The following is a 20,276-nucleotide window of genomic DNA, read 5'->3' on the forward strand; positions in this document are numbered from 1 at the left end:
TTTTTATATTTGAAATTGTAAAAATACTTTCAGTTTTTGATTAGTAGGTAAAATATATAAATTAATTATTTAATAATCACGATGACCGCTCGTAGTCGCGCAATCGAAGCAGAATCTGAACGCGCTTCGAGCGCTGCTAGTAGCGCTGTCAGCGCTGCGGGAAGCGGAGCGCCGCGCGTGTTGGGGCCGACCTCTGGGCTCCCGCGCGCTGTGGGGACACCACGACCACGCCATCGCCAGGATCTACCACATCGCGGACAGCATTCGTATACAGGAAGTATGACTGGCTAGGGTTTTGATATTTGTGTTTCCTCGCAAACGAAATAAAACCGTCTTCAATTATATCGACACGTAACACATCGTAACACAACATAAGTAGACGAAAAAATCGTCGTAAAAAAGTTTATAAAATAGCAGTTATCAGACAAGCGTCGGCTTTCAATCAAAATAAGAATCATCAAAATAGGTATATCCATTGAAAAGTCATGGGGTATAACACAACGTAGGTCGACAAAAAAAAATAGACAAGTAAATAGTCATTATTAGATATGACTCAAAAAGTACTTGTTAGATCTCATGACATTGGTTTGCAGGATATTACCAAATCGTTGACGGCACAGGTGTGCAGGAGGTATGAGACTGGCTAGGGTTTTTGAAGGCTACTAAATCGTAAAAACATCTCGGACGGCTTAAGCATACAGGAGGTATGGATTGGGTTTGGCTAAGGTTTTTAAAGTGGCCTAACTTGAATTTTTTACGGATAGCATATGTACATAGGTTATCCCTAGTTAGGTTTTACGAAAACTGGGTAACTGGGCACCCACCTAGCCGGTATTTTGAAAAGTCTAACTCATCGCGAACAGCGTACGCTTAGATTAGAACGGCAAACAACCTATGCCTATACCGACCTATGGACGTCTGCAACACTAAGAGCCTAACAAACGTGTAGCCAAACCTCTTACCCTCCTCAGGAGCTCTGGCTACCTTACACAGGAACACAACCCGGTTAAACAGCAGTATTATTTAGCTGTGATGTTCTGTAAGGTTGAGAAGTATACCATTCGGACTACTCCAAAATTTGAGCAAGATATTTCATGCTGTGCCCTACCTACTAGAGCTCAAATGGGGCTATTTTATTTGTTTGTTTTTCCAAGAATAAACTGAAAAGTATTGAGAAATAATCTGGTTGATTGAAAATAGTTTCCATCTATATTAAAATCATTAATTGCCGTGAGTAATTCGTGATACACTAAAAATCATTCGTTATTCAGAAATAAGCGTATATCGTTTAATTCAAAGTACTAAATTTAAATCATTATTTATTATAGCCGGGACCAGAAATAGTGCCTAAACTTCACGATTTGCCTGAGGAGTGTATCAGGGAGGTCATGTTGAGGATATCGGATCACAGGGATTTAGATGTGAGTTAATTTTTTTATGTTTAAAAATAAGCGTAACTTTGCTCAACACTCGCGTTTCATTTAAATGTTTTTATTAAAAATCATTTTCATTCAATTTCATTTAAATGTTCATTTATATTCGACTTATTTTGGTCTTAAGGCAGGATAATATAAAGCGAAGTAATTGATGATAGTAGATATTTAGGTGCACAGGGTGGTACAGTAATTTAATATGCGGGTCGCAGATTCAAAAATATTTTTATATAACTTTTATCATAGTCGATGCGATTTCATCCTCCTATTGGAACCGTTTTGTTACTTGGGACAAAGTGCCTAGTGCGAGTTTTGTTTAATCCGTCTCGCAATAACGGACGTAAATTTTAACTTCATTTTGTATGGGAAATTCGGCATTTCAACCTAGTTCTCGCGTTTGCCGCTAGATGACTCTGTATCGATTGTATCGTATACTATTCTTTATCGTCTAGGCTGCAGTGTTTAAATTCCCATGCAAAATAATCTTCACGTATAAACGCGTTTCTTTCATGTTTCTGTGAATAAAACTCGCACTAGGCACTCAGTATATTGTTGTTGTAAACGCGCGGCGTATTGTTTGGGACCTGAAAACGAGATTACACCTTTTTCTGTGCGTGTGTCTATGTCTCTCTCTCTCTCTCTCTCCCTCTCCCTCTCCCTCAGTCTCTTTATCTCTCGCTCTCTCTTTAACACGAACTCGTGAAACTGCTGCCAATTCCAACTTAAATCACCTTCAACTTCAAACCAACAAATTTATTTCATCATTTCCCCGAGCAGGCCGCGTCGTCAGCGTGGTCGGTGATGTCGTCGGTGTGCTCGGAGCAGCGCGTGTGGCGCGAGCTCGTCGCGTTCCACTTCACACGGCAACAGATCGACTCGCTGCACAAAGATAGCAAGGATGTTGACTGGAAGAAAGTCTTCCATCAGCTTCGAAAGTGAGTATCTATAATAATATATATAAAAGCGAAAGGTCACTCACTCATCACGAAATCTCCGAAACTATAACACCTACAAACTTGAAATTTGGCAGGTAGGCTTCTTATATGACGTAGGCATCCGCTAAGAACGGATTTTACGAAATTCGACCCCTAAGAGGGTAAAACGGGGGTTGGAAGTTTGTATGAAAGTCCTATGTTTTTGAAGTAACTGACTTGAAATTTAAAATGTAAGCTCTATAGATGGTGAAAAGGTGTCCAAATAATGTATCTTTAGAAATTAACTCCCTTTTGGGATTAAAACGGGGGATAGTAGGTTGACTCCCTCATCACGAAATTTCCGAAACTATAACATCTATAAGCTTGAAATTTGGCAGGTAGGCTCCTTATAAGGCGTCAACATCCGCTAAGAATGAATTTTACGAAACTTGATCCCTAAGGGGGTAAAACGGGGGTTGAAAGTTTGTATGAAAGTCCCATGTTTTTGAAGTAAGAGACTTGAAATTTAAAATGTATGCTCTATAGACTGATGTTAAGGAGGTGTCCAAATAATGCATCGTAATTTATATATATAAAAGAGAAAGGTTACTGACTCACTCATCACGAGAACTCAAAAACCGCTGGATGGTCTATCAATCCAGGTTGGACAAAGATAAAGTTTGGCAGGGAGGTAGATTATAGTTAGCAGACGTCCGCTAAAAACGGATTTTACGATATTCCATCGCTAAGGGGGTTTAATTGGGGTTGGTAGTTTTTATGAAACATATACAGTCTGAAAATAAAACCAAAAATGTGGTGTATAGAGAGGTTTTATAAAAATAACTATTAAATTATACTAAATTGTGCCTTTTAAAAAGTTACTCAGTTTGATAAGCATTTCAAGTGACTGAAATAAAAAAAATATTTGCGTTAAACATCTTAATAGTAATGCATATCTTCATAACCACGAGAACGTAGTCGCGGGCAACAGTAAGTGTATTATAAACAAAGTCCCCAAAAGTGTATGTGATCGATTCGCTTAAAATTTACTGAACAGATTTTCATGCGGTTTCACCATTGGAGAGAGGGCTCCACCATTGGCAAGAGGAAGGTTTATGGAACGGCTAAGCCATTTTTGATGAGAGTTTCACTGGAAGTTTGCTGGGAAAACTTTGTGACACACTAATTTCAACGCGGGCGAAGCCGCGGGCACAGCTAGTTTGAAATATAAGTGAAAGAATAGAAGTGTAAAGAATAATATTTTAAATCTAATATATGAAATTCTCGTGTCGCGGTGTTTGTAGTTAAACTCCTCCGAAACGGCTTGACCGATTCTCATGAAATTTTGTGTGCATATCGGGTAGGTCTGAGAATCGGCTAACATCTATTTTTCATACCCCTAAGTTATAAGGGGGAGGGGGGGTTAAGAGTGTTAATAAAATATTATGAAATTTTGTGTGCATATCGGGTAGGTCTGAGAATCGGCCAACATCTATTTTTCATTTCCCTAAGTTATGGGGGGGATTGAGAAGATTAATAAAATATATGGCAAAACAACGTTTGCGAGGTCAACTAGTATCATATAAAAAACAACAACAATAATAAATTCATTTAGATGTGTACGGTTCAGCCGCACATACCTATCGCCCGTCAGAAGTCAGGTGTCAGGTGTAACATACAAGATGATTTAGTTCTCATCACATCACAGATGGCTCTGATACTATATTATTATGATAGAAACGTAAAACATTTACTGTAAAAAATTGAAGAATTATCCAGACTCCATATTCAATAGGCTGCTTAGTTAATAGTTTCCTGACATAATATAAAAACAGCTAATTTCGTCAAGTGGTAATCGCGTTATTTTGCTATCATCCGTACATCCAAACCGTTAACGTATATATAATAAAAAAATTAACCGATTATTTTTACTATAATAGTATTAAAAAAGACTTAAACTGATATTTAATTTTTAGTTTGATGTGTATTCTGTACAAAAGTGTCCATTCTATAGCGTATGAATGCATTGTGATAAAAAATATAGAGGTTTTAGTGCTTCCCGTATTTTTTATTTTATGACAGTAAAGCACAGCCTCCTAGGAGGCGTGTAATAGAGCCAAGTTCAATAGAAAAAAAACGGTTATCAGGTTTGACCTCAAGAAAATGGGATATTACTATCTAACTTAGTGATAAATTGACTAAAGTAGTTGCAAAAATTCTGAAATTCGTGCAACAAACGGCTAGATTTTTTTTAATGTGTACTTCTCGTAATTGTTATGTTTTTGTTTTTTATAACAACTTTTTTTCCCAATTTATTCGTTGCTAATATAAAGATAACCATGTTTATTTTGTCTTGCAAATGATGACAAGTATTCCTCAATTCCGAATTGAATAATAGTAAAATGACGTGGAAAGTTATTTGTTAAATATTATTCTTAAAAATAATAATATAATAATTTTTTAAATACGTAATCGTACTGTTTACTTAGCTCATTAAAAGTATAAGTAGATTACTTGTTACGGCGACACAATGAGTGGATTAAATAAGATTTTACGATACATAGTATCAAAAATTTCACCACAGCTGTTTGGACATACGGTTTAATTTGTAGAGCTTCTGCGAATCCTTACTAGTGCGTGATTAAGGCATAAAAAAATCTTTGACTAGTTTTTTACACAAAATACAAAAAAAAAAAGTTAAAAAAGCAATGAGGTGTCTTCCCATTTTCGTTTTGATTATTAAAAATAGATTATTTTATAAATTCTTAATGTACCTATATAGGTAAACTAGCTGTGCCCGCGGCTTCGCCCGCGTTGAAATTAGTGTGTCACAAAGTTTTCCCAGCAAACTTCCAGTGAAACTCTCATCAAAAATGGCTTAGCCGTTCCATAAACCTTCCTCTTGCCAATGGTGGAGCCCTCTCTCCAATGGTGAAACCGCATGAAAATCTGTTCAGTAAATTTTAAGCGAATCGATCACATACACTTTTGGGGACTTTGTTTATAATACACTTACTGTTGCCCGCGACTACGTTCTCGTGGTTATGAAGATATGCATTACTATTAAGATGTTTAACGCAAATATTTTTTTTATTTCAGTCACTTGAAATGCTTATCAAACTGAGTAACTTTTTAAAAGGCACAATTTAGTATAATTTAATAGTTATTTTTATAAAACCTCTCTATACACCACATTTTTGGTTTTATTTTCAGACTGTATATGTTTCATAAAAACTACCAACCCCAATTAAACCCCCTTAGCGATGGAATATCGTAAAATCCGTTTTTAGCGGACGTCTGCTAACTATAATCTACCTCCCTGCCAAACTTTATCTTTGTCCAACCTGGATTGATAGACCATCCAGCGGTTTTTGAGTTCTCGTGATGAGTGAGTCAGTAACCTTTCTCTTTTATATATATAAATTACGATGCATTATTTGGACACCTCCTTAACATCAGTCTATAGAGCATACATTTTAAATTTCAAGTCTCTTACTTCAAAAACATGGGACTTTCATACAAACTTTCAACCCCCGTTTTACCCCCTTAGGGATCAAGTTTCGTAAAATTCATTCTTAGCGGATGTTGACGCCTTATAAGGAGCCTACCTGCCAAATTTCAAGCTTATAGATGTTATAGTTTCGGAAATTTCGTGATGAGGGAGTCAACCTACTATCCCCCGTTTTAATCCCAAAAGGGAGTTAATTTCTAAAGATACATTATTTGGACACCTTTTCACCATCTATAGAGCTTACATTTTAAATTTCAAGTCAGTTACTTCAAAAACATAGGACTTTCATACAAACTTCCAACCCCCGTTTTACCCTCTTAGGGGTCGAATTTCGTAAAATCCGTTCTTAGCGGATGCCTACGTCATATAAGAAGCCTACCTGCCAAATTTCAAGTTTGTAGGTGTTATAGTTTCGGAGATTTCGTGATGAGTGAGTGACCTTTCGCTTTTATATATATTATAGATTATAGATAATACGCATAACTTTGGTAAAGTTCTTAATTCTCTATCGAATGCAACTTTTTAACGTTTTTTTTTTTTTGGTCTACATTTCATCATTACAGCCTATACAGTCCACTGCTGGACATAGGCCTCCACAAGTTCACGCCAAAAATAACGTGAACTCATGTGTTTTGCCCATAGTCACCACGCTGGGCAGGCGGGTTGGTGACCGCAGTACGGGCTTTGTCGCACCGAAGACGCTGCTGCCCGTCTTCGGCCTGTGTATTTCAAAGCCAGCAGTTGGATGGTTATCCCGCCATCGGTCGGCTTCTTAAGTTCCAAGGTGGTTGTGGAACCTTGTTATCCCTTAGTCGCCTCATACGACACCCACGGGAAGAGAGAGGGTGGCTAAATTCTTTAGTGCCGTAGCCACACAGCACTAGCAGCCTATAGACGGCGCCACGGTTCGCTTAAACCGAAAATAAAAATCATCATATCAAGAATTTCGCTCTAGCGGGTACATCGTTCCATAGCTTAATTGGCTAGAGCGCCGACACGGTCAGTCGGAGACGCGGGTTCGAGTCCCGCTGGAGCGGTCAATTTTTGATATGATATTCAAAAATGTTTAGAATTCCTAATGTGAGGGTAACACAAAAATAAAATCGTACTTATTAAAAATAGCATGGTGTCGTCTCCTGTCAAAGATTTTCATTGTAATATGAAACTTTGAATAGTTACGGGTCTCTGTAAAGAACTCACTATAGACGGCGCCACGGTCCGTTTAAACCGAAAATAAAAATCATCATATCAAGAATTTCGCTCTAGCGGGTACATCGTTCCATAGCTTAATTGGCTAGAGCGCCAACACGGTCAGTCGGAGACGCGGGTTCGAGTCCCGCTGGAGCGGTCAATTTTTGATATGATATTCAAAAATGTTTAAATTATTTTTATTCTGATTTTTTTTCACAGAGAGTGAATGAGAGAGAGAGAGTGATTTTTTGTAAAAACGTATAATCATAATTATAGTTACATTTTACAATACATACAAACAATTTATGCTTTGTGGTTACGGCAGTCAAGATTATAGCCACCCCCTCTCTTCCCGTGGGTGTGGTAAGGAATAACACAGTTCCACTACCACCTTGGAACTTAAAAAGCCGACCGATGGCGGGATAGCTATCCAACTGCTGGCTTTGAAATACGCAGGCCGAAGTGATGTGAAGTGGATGATGACAAACAGTGTGCATGCATACGTACTCTCAAAACTGGTAGAAAAATGCTGGAAAAAAATCAGAATAGAAAAATAATAATAAATTATTAATTATATAATCTATACAAATAAATAAAATTGGAGTGTCTGTTTGTAATATTTAAAAAACCGCTTTTTACTAAATGCATATGGATGTATACACGATACATATACCAAAATAACATGTTTTACAATTTTTGTCTGTCTGTCTGTTTGTTCTGGCTAATCTTTGAAACGGCTGGACCGATTTTGACGGGACTTTCACTGGCAGATAGCTGATATAGTAAGGAGTACCTTAGGCTACTTTTATTTGAGGAATTTATTTATTTTATAACTGCGAACTGAAATATAACTTTTTTGTTAAATACACGCGGTGTTAACGCCTTGCAAGTGTGTGTCACACACACATTTGCTTACGTCGACCGATTCATCGGGCGCGCCCGCTGCGGCGACCCGCTCACTTCATTATCGTTGACGATTGTACAAACACACATTTATGTACCTTATTTTTACATTACGTATTAAATTGTATTGCTGTTGAAATCGAGTTTAAATACTACCGCAAGCGAGCACCCACTAACGCAGACGACCAATTCCATACATTTTGGTCCTTCGAGCCGGATGCTTTAAAGAAAAAATCAGTGCATATTCATAAAGATTTGGAATAAAGGAAACGAGCGAATCGACGTGGCGTGTTCGCAACGGAAAGTTACCTATGCTGGATTGGATACGACCTTGCACCTACCTTGAAATTTGAAGTGCATAATATAATAAGGATATAGGGTGGCGTTATTGTAAGTTCGTTCCAATTATTTCCCTATTAATATCTATTATTTCATATATTTTTTAAAATCACTTCTTTAATCAAAATTTCTTATTCGTTTAATTACCGAATTATTTAAATCTACACTAGTAGATACTTAAGGTATCAATCGTCACGTTTCTTACCCTTTGGGGATGAGCAGACATAAAAAATAATTTATATAGTCATAAAAATAAACCTACCTATTTATTACCTATTATAAAGTAGCTACTGCTTCATATTGTTTATTCATTTTACTTAAATTTAAAATATTAAGATAAAAAGAATTATTTTAAGGCAAATAAATTGCATTTAATTATCTATTTATTACATTCATATACGTTTTGTCTATTTCAGAGGTTTTGATTTGGATTAATCGTTTTGTGTGTGGATTGTGTTTAACGAATAGTGGGTAATTATTGCTATTACGCATTCCAGTCGATCGCGATTGTGCCGCACGACCGCTTACTGCCGCTACCTACCCACTTGCTGTGCGGAATTAGTTGCCGACCGGTATTGCATCAGCCGAAGGCACTGTCGGCTACTCGCATCGCACGCTTAGCTTTTTACCTAGCTGCGCACACTTACTGAACCCTCGCTTCTCTTCATTATTGCTTTTAAGTATTCTTCTATATTTTCTTTAATTAGTTACGCCTAAATTCTATTTGTATTTATTTACAGTTTATACTGATTTCGTAAGTACATAATACATATCATATAACTCATAATGGACCCTAAAACTTTAGTGAAAAGGCGTGCAACATTTAAGGCTAAGCTTACTCTTTTTAAAAATTATTTAGATTCATTTAAAAACTCAGACACGATAACATCACTTTTAATTAACGAGCTCAACATTCGCCTTACTAAAATAGAAGAACTTTATTCAGAATATGATGATGTTCAATCTAACCTTGAAAATGTATCTGAAATTCCAGAGGACCAATTCACAGAACGTGAGAATTTTGAGTCCCAGTACTTCCAGAGCATCGCGCTTGCCCGAGAGTTGTTGGCGCGGCACGAACAGCCCGGCGCCACCGGTTCCGGTTCGATGCCAGGTTCTAGTACTGTGCATGGAGGTGGGCCAAAACTTAAATTACCTACTATACCTATACCTACCTTTTCGGGTCAAAATCATGACTGGCTTGAATTTCGTGATACATTTATTTCTCTTGTGCACAATGATAACTCCATTCCTAAAATACATAAATTTCATTATCTTCGCGCGACTTTAAAAGACAGTGCAGCATTAGTTATACGTTCGCTCGACTTCTCAGCTGCTAATTATGACGTAGCATGGGATCTTTTGTGTGATCGATATAATAACACACGACTTCTTGTTACAAATCATATTCAATCGATTTTTAATATTGAATCCATAGCTAAAGAGTCTTCTAAAGCGTTACGTAACATTATTGACATCGTAAATAAAAATCTTAGAGCTTTGAAAACTTTGAAATTGCCTACTGAACACTGGGACGCACTAATCGTGTATATTATTTCTACGAAGTTAGACCCTGTCACAAGCCGTGAATGGGAAACTTACCGTAACACGTTGAAGGATTTGCCGACACTTGAGAATATGATTACTTTCCTAAAAAATCAAGCTGATCTGTTAGAGACCATGGAGGACACTCACACGAAACGTAGACACAGTGACGTCACTTATAATAATCGTCAAAAATCATTAGTAGTGACCTCCAACCCCAACTCCTCACATATAAATAAACCGTATGTTTGTCCGTTATGTAAACATAATCACGCTATATATCGTTGTTTAAAGTTTAGGTCTTTTTCATTAGAGAACCGAATGTCAAAAGCGAAATCTCTTAAATTGTGCTTGAACTGCTTACGTCAGGGTCATACCAGAAATACCTGTAAAATAGGGCCTTGTCGAGTATGTAATAAGCAAATAAACAGCTTATTACATAGACATGAATCACATACACCAAATGAATCGATCACTGCACATAATAATATAGTTCTTTGCTCTGCGCCGCCGTCCGCGCCACCGCCGAATATAGTGCCACCGTCGATGTCTTCTTCAGTGCTGCAGTCGACTCCGCCGTCGCCGCACAGCCCACCTGAAACTCAAAAACGTAATGAAATTTTACATGATAATGTAGCCTTGTCAGCTATCGATAAAAACTGTGTGTTGTTGTCAACAGCTTTGATCGAAGCTACTGACTATAGTGGTAAAAAACATACGATACGCGCATTGTTAGATAATGGCAGCACGTCGAGTTTTATTACAAAAAACTTATGTGATAAACTTAACTTACCAACCACTTCGATCTCGTCACTAGTTGAAGGGTTGAACTGTCAAACTTCATGCTTATCCAAACAATGTAACGTTATTATATCATCGCTTAATTCCACGTACAAAGAGGAAATTAAATGTTTTATAGTGCCACGTATTACACAATTATTACCTATTACACAAGTTGATTGTAAATCAATAATAATTCCAAAGGGGATTACTTTAGCCGACCCCACATACTTCTACCCATCTCAAGTAGATATGCTTCTTGGGGCAGATGTATTCTGGAGTGTGCTTTGCTCCAATAATATCTCATTAGGAAAAAACAAGCCGACGTTAAGTGAAACCAAGTTTGGTTGGTTAATCTCCGGTCTTGCACAAACACAATGTTATTCAAATACAGTCCATTGCAATCATGCTATCATATCATCTGACCAAAACATTGATAAACAATTAAATCAATTTTTTGAATTTGAAGCAGTGTCAATACGTAAGCACATATCTAAAGAAGAACAAGAATTTTAGCAACAGTTTATAGATACCTATACTTACGATTCTGACGGACGTTTTGTTGTGACGATTCCTTTAAGTGAATCTCCCGACAAACTTGGTGATTCTTATCAACAAGCATTATCTAGATTTCTATCTTTAGAGCGCCGATTTTCAAAGGATTCTTTATTTAAAATGAAATATTGTGAATTCATTAAAGAATATATAAGCTTAGGTCACATGACAGAGAATACATGTCCGAAAAATGATACTTACATAAATTTATTACCACAAATTTGTTAATTCTTTAACTTACATAAATAGCATTAAAATTCCAAGATACGTATTAACTGATTACTCTCTATTTGACGTCGAAATTCATGCTTTTAGCGACGCATCAACGCAAGCATATTCAGCATGTGTTTATATTAAATCTATCCCTGTTAAAGGCCAGGCAACAATTAACTTGTTAACTGCAAAAAGTCGAGTAGCTCCAATAAAACCTGCAACGGTCCCGCGACTAGAATTGTGTGGTGCGCTGCTCGCCGCAAGATTAGCTGAAAAGGTAAAATGTTCATTAAGATTAAATATAAAAAGTTATACTTACTGGTGTGATTCCACTATTGTTCTTGGCTGGATAAAATCTGAAAAAAGTCATTTACTAAAACCATTCGTTTTCAATAGAGTTCAGGAAATTCTTGACATGTCAGAAGCGTCCATGTGGCGCTATGTACCAACGCATTTGAACCCAGCTGACATCGGGTCACGTGGTGCAGATGCAAAGCAATTGGCAAACTGTTCGTTATGGTGGTCAGGCCCATTATTTCTTTCTCAGAATCAGTCAAAGTGGCCTGCTCAACCGACCGGTTCTAAAATTCTAAATTTACCCGAGCTCAAAGTACAATGTCATTTAACATCAAAACAAAATGATCATTTCACCTTTCATTCAGACTTTATTAAACGTTTTTCAAAGTTGGGAAAGTTACAAAGAATCATAGCCTTTGCTCAACGATTTATACACAATTCTCGTAATCCAAATAATAAACTTAGTGGGTATTTAAAGGTTCATGAACTAAAATCAGCATTAAAATCATTATGTAGATTTGCTCAACAAGAGGATTTTTCTAAAGAATATATATTATTAAAAAATAAAAAAGAGTTACCTGCAAAAAATAAATTACTTAATTTAAATCCATTTTATGACTGCAATGACAACTTATTGCGAGTAGGAGGCAGACTATTGAATTCCTTCTACAGTTATGAAACGAAACATCCCATATTGCTCCACTCATCACACAAAATCGCAAACTTAATATTTGAATATTATCACATAGCTTTTTTGCATGCTGGACCGCAACTGTTATTAGCTTTAGTAGACAACAATTTTGGATTATAGGTGGCAGAAACCTTGCAAGAAAAACAGTTCGTAATTGTATAAAATGCTGTCGTTTTTCTGGCAAAACTGCACAACCAATTATGGGTAATCTCCCTGCTCAGCGCTTATACACTGAATTCCCGTTTATTAACACAGCCGTAGATTACGCCGGGCCAGTTATGATTTTGAATAGAAAAGGAAGAGGTAGCAAGCTAATAAAATCATATTTGTGTATTTTTATATGTTTGGCGATAAAAGCAGTACATATAGAACTTGTCACCGACCTAACTAGTGACAGTTTTTTAGCCGCACTTAATCGTTTTATAGCCCGTAGGGGTAAGCCCGCCAACATCTTTTCGGACAATGGTACGAATTTTGTAGGTGCCTGCAATGAGCTCGCAAAATTCCTTAAACAAAGTTCTGATTGTATAGCTTCTAAGGCTGCAGACTCTTCAATCAATTTTAAATTTTACCCAGCGTATAGCCCCCATTTTAATGGATTAGCCGAGGGTTCCGTAAAGTCTGTCAAACACCACCTAAAGCGAGTAGTGTCTTTAGCTAATTTAACTTATGAAGAGATGAACACAGTCCTCATACATATCGAGGCCATCTTGAACTCAAGACCTCTTACTCCGATGTCGTTAGATCCATCTGATCTTATTGCTCTTACTCCATCTCATTTTTTAATTGGACGAACATTTACGTCACTCCCGAATCCTGAGGTCAAAGAAACCGCTGCACTACATACACTCTCACGTTATATGAGAATGCAGAAACTGAAGACTCATTTCTGGAATCGTTTTTATATGGAATATATAACAGAACTACAGAAGAGGCAGAAATGGCAAAGAAAAGGCGGACAGCTGAACCTTGGCGAGATGGTGCTGATCAAGGATGACCGGCTGCCTCCTAATCAATGGCGTCTGGGACGAGTGACAAATATTTATCCCGGTTCTGACGGAGTGGCTCGAGTAGCAGACGTGATTACCTCTTCGGGATCTGTACGACGTGCCTTCAACAGACTGTGCCCGCTGCCAGTGATGGATCAGCAGAACTTCGTTCCTGGGGCGGCAACTTGTTAACGCCTTGCAAGTGTGTGTCACACACACATTTGCTTACGTCGACCGATTCATCGGGCGCGCCCGCTGCGGCGACCCGCTCACTTCATTATCGTTGACGATTGTACAAACACACATTTATGTACCTTATTTTTACATTACGTATTAAATTGTATTGCTGTTGAAATCGAGTTTAAATACTACCGCAAGCGAGCACCCACCGACCCAGACGACCAATTCCATACACGCGGACGAAGTCGCGGCCACAACTAGTAATATAATATTTTACTCGCTTCAGCCTGTAATATCCCACTACTGGGCATAGGCCTCTTTCCCCATGTTGGGGAAGGATCAGAGCTTAATCCACCACGCTGCTCCAATGCGGGTTGGCGGATATATTCCCTACTATGAGTAACGATCGCTATCAGGCGTAGATGATAACAACCGGGACCGACGGCTTAACGTGCTCTACGAGGCACGGTGGGGAGACCCAGAAGGACTGCACAAACACCCAGACCATGGCAAATACCTGTATGGCCAATACAAATGTTTATCATGTGCGGGGATCGAACCCACAACCGTCAGCGCAACAGGCACAATCCATGACTGAGACCGTTGCGCCATCGCGGCGTCTATACTATATGACTAATATTTTACCATTTTATTTTATTTATTATTACTGATAACAATATCAATATAATTAGTAATTTATTAGAATTATGTAATTATATATTACAATCTTTGTTTCAGACTATATGGACTGAGAGAAGACGCCCAATACGCTGAGACTTTATCTTTGTGCCGTCACTGCAAGTGCCTGTTCTGGCGATCTCTTGGTCACCCTTGCATAGCTGACCAGGTGAGTAACAATTCTAGTCAGCTACGATATTATGAGCCTATTTTAACCAGTTCTGGATAACGCTATTTGACGGATAACGATACAAAATTGACTTTGAGTGGGAAGTAGAATAGGCCTGTAGAACCTGTTTCTCCTCAATATAACTTTTAGATTAATATATGCGAATATAAATATATCATAAATATAGTATACAATTTGATGGTAAAAAAGAAAAATGAATCAAAAACTTTTGACTGTTGAATAGGTACTGTCAACTGTCAAATAGCCATTATCTACTACTGATGAAACAGGCCCTAAAATAAAATAAGAAGCAATTAGTATTTAATTTATTGTACGTTATTCATGATAGGTGATGTAATGAACCTTTCCATTGTACATAATAATATATAATCTTACATTTGGTACTTTGAAATGGAATATGTACAATAATATAATGATGATTCGAAAATACTTTTGGGGCCTATTTGAATAAAGTTGTTTTTGATTTTAATTTATGAATAAGCACTTTCATATATGTTGTATTTTGAAATAGAACTTTGTAATACATGGTTCAATTGAAAATATAGTTTTTGAGGATTCAATTTTATATGGAAACTTGATTGATTTATGTTTCTTATATTTATTTTATTTTTAAATGTGTTGTTTCTCGAATAAAAATGAAGTATGACTTTTTACACATTTTTTGCTAGATTTCTAGAAATATGTTTTTTGATTTCATAAACAAATAATAAGAAAATAAATTACTAAAAAAATCGTCTTTAAGGACAATGTCAAAATTATCTTTATTTAAATATTATAATATGTATTTTTTATCTATAGTGTCCAGAATACCGCGAACGACTGAAGGAGGCAGGCGGGCCTCTCCCTCCTCACCCCGTGCCTCCGGCAGCTTTCCTTAAATTTTTCTCTCTCTAAATATATAATTAAATATCAAGCCTATTATGTTTAAGGCCATGACTTTGTTGAAACAATTAAAGTTATTAAAATTACAACAATGGCTGCCATCACAGTATACTTAGTGTCTAGAGAAGTTATAAAAATACATCTTTGATAAACATTTCAGTATGCCAATAAAATGTCCATCTGTTCTAGACGCGTTTTTAAATAGCTTTTTTGTTTATTGTAGTATGTACCTATATCTACAATTATTAATTATACATACAATTTTATCAGGACTTTTTTTATTACTTGATGTTAAATTTTTGAACTATGATCTCTATAGTTTCCTGTTTTTTCGCTGGACCATTGAATAATCGGCAACTATTTTAGTCAAATAGCTTTTAAAGTTTTTAGTTAAGTCCGACATGAGCACTACTTAAACATCTCAGGCTTCTACTAATGCATAATTTCAAAATTCAATTAATTCGTCCAAATATTTTATTCTGTAAAATTATTATATTCTCTGACTAAAAGCCGTTCCAGTATTTTCTAGTTTAATTATAATTAAGTGCCAATACTGAATGAAAAGCTTTTTAAAAATATTTCCAAATATAAACTGACAAAAGTAGCCAACTACTATGCATATGTAAAAGTTATAAGATTGATTTTATTTTGCGGAAATTGTGTTCTTTTTTTCAGAATTGGTATTTCTATAAATGCAATAATCATATCATGTTAAGTTAAAACAGTTGAATAATTGTTTTAATATTTTCAAATTAAGATAATATGATAGAAAATAAATATGCAACCTATTCTGACATTGTCTGAATTTGGCGTTTTAAATGCTATGCAATAGCTGTTTTTTTTTTTTAGTTTTGTTTTTTTATTAATGTAACTGTAGACTAACTTGCCTATAACCTTAGATGCTTTAAGACTTTGTGATATATCCAAAATTTGTTATTGAAATTTGTCTGTTGTATATATACCAATGAGTGTTGTTTTACATTTTAATTGCTAAAAATTATATTATAAAATGGCTAATTGCTTTTAAGTTCTTAATATATTTCTAAATTATAGAGTAAGAATTTTGTTGAACAAAAATGTTTCTGTGTTCTGAGACGTTGGCCGGGTACAAGGCAATTATTTTTATTTTCTATCAATATACATATGTATACCAATATTTCTATGCCAGTTTTAACCAAACTATCATGTCAAGGCAGTAAGACAATTCGTCACTGTTCATTCAAATACAAAAACTATAACTAAAATTCAGCTTGTTTGTGCAAAGAAATTGTTAAAAAAATTGACATGACTAACATTTTTTTTATATTTAGGAATATACTGTTTGTAACAATTTTGTTACAAAAAACCAAATTGACTCTGATTCTAAACCCTTTGAAGAATATAATAATCACTAAGTTAACTTGTAATAAGCTTAAATGAGCATACTTTATTCTAGTAGCAAAAAAGTTTTAAATAGAATAACTAATAATATTAATAATTCTATATTATTAACATAATAAATTTAATCATGCAAAAATACAATATTTTTCTATTCTAATGGATAAAAGCTGTTCAAAATCGGGCCTAAATTATTTTGTGTTAAAGTCCGATTTTTAATACAAGCATAATAAAATAAAATACTTAAGTCTGATTATAACATCACTGTCAAAATGTTCATACTTGACGTAGAGTAGAGTAGTAGTTGATATGTGATATTTTAAGATATTTTTTAAAAGTGTCTGTGAGCTGTTACACTCTTGTAATTACAAAAAAAGGTTGAGGTTATTTTTTTCATAAATATATAATACTTAGCAGCAGTAACCTTGTTCTAAGCTAAATTATTTCATATTTTTTTCTAGACAACTTTTATATAATTTTATGATGGAATCTCAGCTAGGCATCTCAAAAAAAGAGTGTAACTAATGCTAGAAATGTAATTTCGATAGATTTTAAGTAAAAATAATATTTAAATGTGCAATGCAATTTGTATTCAGTCATTTTTAGTTTAATCTGTGATGTGTTTTTGTGCAAAGGAATTGTTTTCTTGTATCTTGTCTTGTTTATTACCACAATCTTTGAAATAAAATTATTTTGTGTATGTGAATTGAGTTGATTTTATACCTATTACATCCCCTTCCTCACTTTTAATTTAATTTTATAATAAATATCATAAATAAATTTATATTTTTACCCAGCTCAAGAAATAATGCATATTTGACAAACCAATTGCTTAAATATGTTTAATTTTAAACCTGTTTATGGTATTAATATATCACATTTCAGCCTGTTACATCCCACGGCTGGACATAAGCTTCTTTATCTATTAAGGAGAGGCTTTCAGAGTAGTATAGGAAGATACTACTCTTATGAATCTACTCTTGGATATTAAAATATAGAAAACAATGTTAGATGCGTGAAAAACAAAATTAGGTGTGAATGTTGCATTGAAAGAATAAATAAACTTTATACAAAATTGTTTTATTAACCTTATACACTATTCCTTTTTGGAACATAAATAAATAAAATACAACTAATTCATTATTTAGAAATAAAGCTTAAGTTTGGTAATATGAAAGAAACCATAGAAATACTCGTAAAATTTGACTCCTGTTGCGTCTTTAGACTACCTATTTCAATCAAGTTCACTTTTAATCTTTTCACAATGTCGTACTAGGTCTTTTAACTTATACACTAGATCCTGTAATTGCTGTGTCCCACAAGTAAAACGTACGTCATCACCGTCAGTTTTTAAGATCACTGTGTACATTAAATTATCTGAACCGACGCCTGGTGTGTTTGTCATAACTTCTAATTTCCACTCGACGTCTGTAATTTTAGGTAAAAAGTCCTGGTTTAACTGGTCCATTCTCAAGAATATAACCTAAATATTCGTTTTCAACAAGAAGCTTATACAAAACACTTGCTTCTTGTTTTCAGCATTTTGGCATTTTTCATTTTGTTGACAATTTTTGACATTGGCATATTCGAGGTGTCAATCTCACTCAGATACGGGTGTGGTATATATCAGGGTTGTAAGCACATAATATTTTACCTACCTAGAAAAAATTTAGTCGTTTGAAATCGGAACGAGACGCGAGTAATTTTGTAGCTTCAAAAATTCAACCCTATTATCTTAACTTTCACGCAGTTAAGTGTCTAACCACACTTTTTTGGCGAATCTGCTCCTAATAAAAACTTTATCTATTTATATATATATATTAGAGATATTAGATTATTATTATTTATTATATATTAGAGATTTCCACCTATATATTGACTCATCATGATATCTCTGGAACCATAAGGCAAAACATAGAGATTTGAAATTTAGTAGGAATATTCCTTTCGCCGAGTAGAGATCAGTTAAGAACTGGGGGGTTGCGGGGGCGTTGGCAATGGAAAATTCATGTTTTTAAACTATAATCACTAGAGAATCTCATATATATGATGTAGAAATGATCAATGAGCGGATTTTATGATAACTCATCCCAAATAAGGATTGCGGTGGGCGTTAACAATGAAAATTTTAAATGTATGTAACTCCCGAAACTACTGAGCCAAAAAAAAATTATCAAGTTTTGTAAGCATCTGTAATTTGGTCCATCTTGGGAGATAGAATAGTTTTTATCTCAATTGGATCTAACAGGTAGCGCTGCTATCGGTATGTAAGCCATCAAATTTGGTAGCCGTTTTCCAGGCAGGACAACGTCTGCCTGGTCCGCTAATATGTATATAATCTTAATATAATTGACTACTATTAGTAACTTCTTCAATATAACAAAGGTGTGAAATACATTTCTATCGGAGGTAGATTTAAGTTAAGCAAACACTTATCCTTTAATTTTATTATTAGTTTTAGGCTTTGCTTCTCTTTAATGACCATATAATAGCTATGGATGAGTTGTAGTGAAATAAAACACATAAATAGTCCAAATATGTTAGTTTATTTTATAAGTTATCATTCCGTTATACATTAAAAATATTTAAATATTTTAAATATCGAAATATGACTTTAATTTAGTCTCTTTTATTGTTACATAGTTTATAATCATATTAATAAATGTATACATTTGTTTTAAGGCACAAATAAGTTATTAGCATTTTCCAGTATATAGTACTTATTCGATGTAGGATCGAATAATTCATTTTTAGCACCACTATTTAATACATATATCATATGAAATATGTCAATTTGACCCCATAATTGCAAAAAAATAAATATGTTTTAATGATAAAACAGATATTAAAAACACAACCTAAATGCTAACAACGAAAAAAATACTGGCAGTGTAGACAATTGAAAACAAACTTTGTACATTCTATCACTTTTCAAACATAGTTTTGTATGGCACTAGAGGGAGATTTTACTGTCAAGCATAAGAATAAAGTATATAATAATATCATTAATAACTTTTATAATGCTTATATTTCTTTTCTATAATTATTTATATACGTAAATTTTGTGCATTTTTTTACATCAATGAATTATCTTGTAAAACTTGTACAATATTAAATTTATGTATTAAATATATTTTCAAGGCAATGTTTGGGTTTTATCTTATACAACTATTTAACTTTATTTTCTATGATCTAAAGGTAATGCTTGTATAGTGCGTTCAACGAGCCGAGATACCAAATGTAAACAAACCAAATGCGAGGTCATTCAACTATGCAGGGTTTTGTAACCTTTTTTTTACTTACACAAAAATTTTAAATGTAAAATATATTTATATTTTGTAATTACTAAATTAAATATAATTAATTAAATATAATTATGTATTTAATATTTGATACTTCTTAAATAATAATTATCGAAATATAAAAATCACCCGAGCGCTTCAGGACACGAAATGAAATAAAAATAAATAATACAAATTCAAAGGGCCGTACGCGGTCCGATTGTTTTCAAGGCCAGTTAAAATATCATTCGATCTTGCAGAGAGACGTGCAGCAGATAGCAAACAAACAAGATAGAAAGAGATAGATTATATTTTGTTTGTTCCGTC

General features: G+C 34.8%; 1 protein-coding gene across 1 annotated transcript; it reads left to right on the forward strand.

The window, feature by feature from the left end:
* Nucleotides 1-79: 79 nt before the first annotated feature.
* LOC123659936 (F-box only protein 32-like) lies at nucleotides 80-15,557 on the forward strand. Its single transcript, XM_045595098.1, has 5 exons — nucleotides 80-277; nucleotides 1,329-1,421; nucleotides 2,211-2,368; nucleotides 14,280-14,388; nucleotides 15,208-15,557. The coding sequence occupies exons 2-5, from the start codon at nucleotides 1,389-1,391 to the stop codon at nucleotides 15,301-15,303; spliced, it is 396 nt and encodes a 131-aa protein (XP_045451054.1). The 5' UTR covers nucleotides 80-277; nucleotides 1,329-1,388; the 3' UTR covers nucleotides 15,304-15,557.
* The last annotated feature ends 4,719 nt before the right edge of the window (nucleotides 15,558-20,276 follow it).

This window comes from Melitaea cinxia, chromosome 14, assembly GCF_905220565.1.
Source record: "Melitaea cinxia chromosome 14, ilMelCinx1.1, whole genome shotgun sequence".
Classification (NCBI taxonomy): domain Eukaryota; kingdom Metazoa; phylum Arthropoda; class Insecta; order Lepidoptera; family Nymphalidae; genus Melitaea; species Melitaea cinxia.

Excerpts from the sequence above, each read along its gene's own strand:
- LOC123659936 (XM_045595098.1), top strand. The coding sequence starts at position 1,389 with ATGTTGAGGATATCGGATCACAGGGATTTAGAT. Across the intron at positions 1,422-2,210 it reads CGGATCACAGGGATTTAGAT|GCCGCGTCGTCAGCGTGGTC; the intron begins GTGAGTTAATTT and ends TTCCCCGAGCAG. Across the intron at positions 14,389-15,207 it reads ACCCTTGCATAGCTGACCAG|TGTCCAGAATACCGCGAACG; the intron begins GTGAGTAACAAT and ends TTTTATCTATAG.